Raw genomic sequence first — 3594 nt, forward strand, 5'->3', positions numbered from 1 at the left:
TGCACTCTAGGACCTTCTTGTTGTGGTTGGGTCGAGGGCCTCGTGAAATAAATGCGTTCAGCGTCTATGTAATCTGTCATATCAAAATCTTCCGAAGTACCGCTTACAAATAATCGTTGACCCATGTTGTCAAAATTTGGTCGCATCAGTGTGGGGGGTTGGGTCGATGTGAACTCGATAACATTGCTTATCCGAAAAAGTGGGGTAAGTTGGAATTGGATTTTGTGGAGTTTGGTACAGATATGGTTGTTGGCTAGTACGGTGTGATGGTTGGCTGTATGTGGGGTCGGTTGGGGAATATTGTTCATGTATGCCCATGTCTGGGCTACGGTGAGATGATGAAGGGCACGCATCTGCATGTTGAAAGTATTGTGTTTGTTCTTGGTATTGTGGTTAAGTATGGGGCATGTGGGTGTACTAGTTTAGATATTGGCTTTGGGGTTGGGTGCTTGTGGATCTCCGTCGTCATTGTGTTTGATGGGAGGTTGTTGTGTGTTGGGTTTGGTGTTGGTATTGTTGTTGGGTGGTGAACGGTTGTTGGTATTCTTGTTGGGTGGTGTACGATTGTTGGTATTCTTGGTTGTATGCTTGTTGGGTGGTGTACGGTGGTGGGTATTGTTGTTGTTGATTTGATGTGGATGCCCAACGTGTGCGTGGGTCAACCAAATACCTCGGCTCAGCCACAAACATTTCAGGGTTAGTAACCGATTTGTACTATGTGATATATTGACGTGTGTGTTGCATACGATGCTCATCGGGGAAAACAGGAAACAACAACACATGTCGGGCACGTCTCCTCCACATTCTACACCACTACGGTGCAAAATTTTGCCAATTATCAATATCCCACTGGCCGTCGACCCTTTTTTTATGCCAAGGATCCAAGTAATTTGGGTCAAACGGAATATCTTGAAGCATGCCAAACTACATTTTAACTCGGTCGCTATGGTGCATCTCCACAACGTTAAACCGTATGATTGTTGTTTTTGCAGTCCAAATTTCTACATCCTCTTGGTTGGTTTGATGCTCCAAACTCAAATATGGTCTCCAAATAAACTGCGGACAAACTTAAATTAATGATAACGATTAAAGATAAATAAATTAAAAGAAGAAACTTTTATAGGTAATACATACATCGCCTTTCCCAAAGTGATCCAAAAGATTACGATACGAAGAAAGATGTCGTTGAGGATTCTTCGTGTAATCCATGCCATTTACGCAAAACCTAAAACAAAGAGATTTAATAAATTATTTACAAATATTTATCATTAATCGAAATAAAATAGATAGCATTGTGGACTTACTTTGTTGTGTAGGGGAAGCTGAATATCATGGGGTTAAGAGAGTCCAATCTCCACCAACCCCATACTTGTAGCAAGAGGGCACATCCATAAAAGGTACAAGCATCTTTTTTTGCATTCTTACATAATGAAGCGTATAGAAAGGCTAAAACGGCGGAACCCCAACTATACTCTTTTGTTTCATTAAAATCTCTAAGCAATGGTAAATACAACATATTGACATTATTGCCTGTACAATATCATAATGTAATTTCTATCTTTTACTATTGTTTGTTCCTTGGTTGAATTTTCATTCAATTGAAGACTCTCATAATGTGTCTTAAGTTGGGATAGAAAAATACCTTGACCCCTCGCATCAGCTTGACCTAACATATTTTTGCCCAACAATTCCTCACATTGAGCATTGGGTAGTTGAACTGGACCATTCACCTCATTACCGTCAATAGGGAGACCCAACAACATATACACTTCTTCTAAGGTGACGGTACATTCACCAATGGGGAGCTGAAACGTTTGTGTTTCAGGTCTCCATCTTTCTAACAGTGCAAGTATGAACCTCGTATCAATTATGGTGTTTGTAATGTTTATAACATGTCCAAAATCGGCTTGTTGTAGATATGGTATGATAAGCAGATCGGGAGCCATAAAACCGTGTCCATGACATCGAAATCTCGACGCATCCTAAAAAATAAATGAATAAATAAATGAATATGTAAATGAATATGTAAACTAATATATGTAAAATATACAAATGAATATGTAAAACTTACGTATGCGGCAATGTTTTCTATTGTGCCTCTATGTTTATCGCCCATGGAGAGAAGAGCCATAATTCAAAGTTTGATAGATATGATATATGAGATTGTAAGAGAGTGTGTAGTAGAAAGGTTTAGAATTGATGATGAATAAAAAAATCGAACAAGTGTATTTATAGGGGAGTGTTGAGATGATCAATTTAATGAGGTTGTTGGAGTTGCATGCATGAGTCACACATGCCACGAGTAAGCCATCTAAGATAGCGCCTCCCTTCTTTTTGCACTCAAACACTCAAACAACAACATGACCTCTGCACCACAATATATTATTAATGCACACATAAATGGTGAGACTTACCAATGTGATGCATCCGAATTTGTATTTCGAAACATCGAAGTAACCTGTTTTGTTTAAGTAGAAAAACGAACTTTGTATATTTCAAAAACCGATTGGAGACCAACTCTCCCAAGGTACAGTGTCATAGGTCTTCTATCAACATCTTGTCTTTTTTGGCGACCAAACAAAATTTTACCAGGTGGAGGTTAAGGATGACGAAGATCTACATAACATGTTTTGTAATCACGAATATTCCGGGTACGACTCGATTGAGTTGTACGTCCTACTCCAACAACCAAACGAGAACCAGGTTATTGATTCCATCGAACAAGAACAAGCTGAGGTCAATGTAATTGATGAAGACGAAGAAGATCAAGAGTTATAATTTGATGACATGGTGAACGATGATTCTGAAGACGGTGTTCAAGGTTTAATACCTCAAATTGCAACAACACACCACCTCCGCACATGTCTAACGTTTACATGGGCGATGATGAGCCCTCATCAGACATATTCCACAACTCGTGCATGCAATCAGATGCAACTTTAAAAGAGAAAGACAACTTTCGTTCAAAGGAGGAATGCATGCGAGCTATAAAAAAGTTCCACATGTTAAACTTTGTGGATTTTAAAGTGGATTAAACAAATGCAGAACGGTACAAAATCAAATGTACCAATTGTGAGTGTATGTTCAAGCTTACAACTTTATATAGGTTGAGAAGTGATTCCTAGGTGATAAGCTCTATTTCTCAACCCCACACTTGCATCAACTCTAATCGCTCGCAAGATCATCGTAAACTAAGTTACGATATTATATGTCAAGAAATCTTACCTCTCATCAACAAAGGCACCCAACTAATGGCAGTCGCACAAGACGACAAAAATAACGTCTTCCCAATTGCATTCGCTCTAGTCGAGGGAGAGACCGATGGGGGGTTGGAGTTTCTTTCTCAAAAATCTCATAACACACGTGGCTCCACAACCTGGTCTCTATTTGATCTCTAATAGACATGCTTCTATTGTGAGTGCATACAATAACCCGGCTAATGGTTGGCATAAACCCCCTTATACGCATATGTTCTACATTAGACCTATTGTACAAAATCTCACGCGAGAGATTAAAGACATAGCTCTTCGCAAATTGGTTATGAACGCAAGGTATGCATTAAATCAACCATCTTTCAAACATTATTGCAAAGAG

The 3594-nt window shown here is 39.1% G+C and overlaps 1 protein-coding gene across 1 annotated transcript; it reads right to left on the reverse strand.

The window, feature by feature from the left end:
- Nucleotides 1–924: 924 nt before the first annotated feature.
- Nucleotides 925–2131, reverse strand: LOC131613843 (protein MAIN-LIKE 2-like). Its single transcript, XM_058885480.1, has 5 exons — nucleotides 2072–2131; nucleotides 1643–1982; nucleotides 1305–1530; nucleotides 1135–1225; nucleotides 925–1056 (listed from the first exon to the last, which is right to left on the reverse strand). Exons 1-5 carry the CDS (start codon nucleotides 2129–2131, stop codon nucleotides 925–927), a joined length of 849 nt encoding a protein of 282 aa, XP_058741463.1.
- Between the last annotated feature and the right edge of the window lie 1463 nt (nucleotides 2132–3594).

Source organism: Vicia villosa, linkage group LG6 (assembly GCF_029867415.1).
Source record: "Vicia villosa cultivar HV-30 ecotype Madison, WI linkage group LG6, Vvil1.0, whole genome shotgun sequence".
Lineage (NCBI taxonomy): Eukaryota > Viridiplantae > Streptophyta > Magnoliopsida > Fabales > Fabaceae > Vicia > Vicia villosa.

Coding starts and splice junctions, on each gene's coding strand:
- LOC131613843 (XM_058885480.1), bottom strand. CDS start 2,131: ATGGCTCTTCTCTCCATGGGCGATAAACATAGAGGCACAATAGAAAAC. Junction 1,531..1,642: donor AGCTGATGCGAGGGGTCAAG/GTATTTTTCTAT, acceptor GATATTGTACAG/GCAATAATGTCAATATGTTG. Junction 1,226..1,304: donor AGCTTCCCCTACACAACAAA/GTAAGTCCACAA, acceptor TCTTTGTTTTAG/GTTTTGCGTAAATGGCATGG.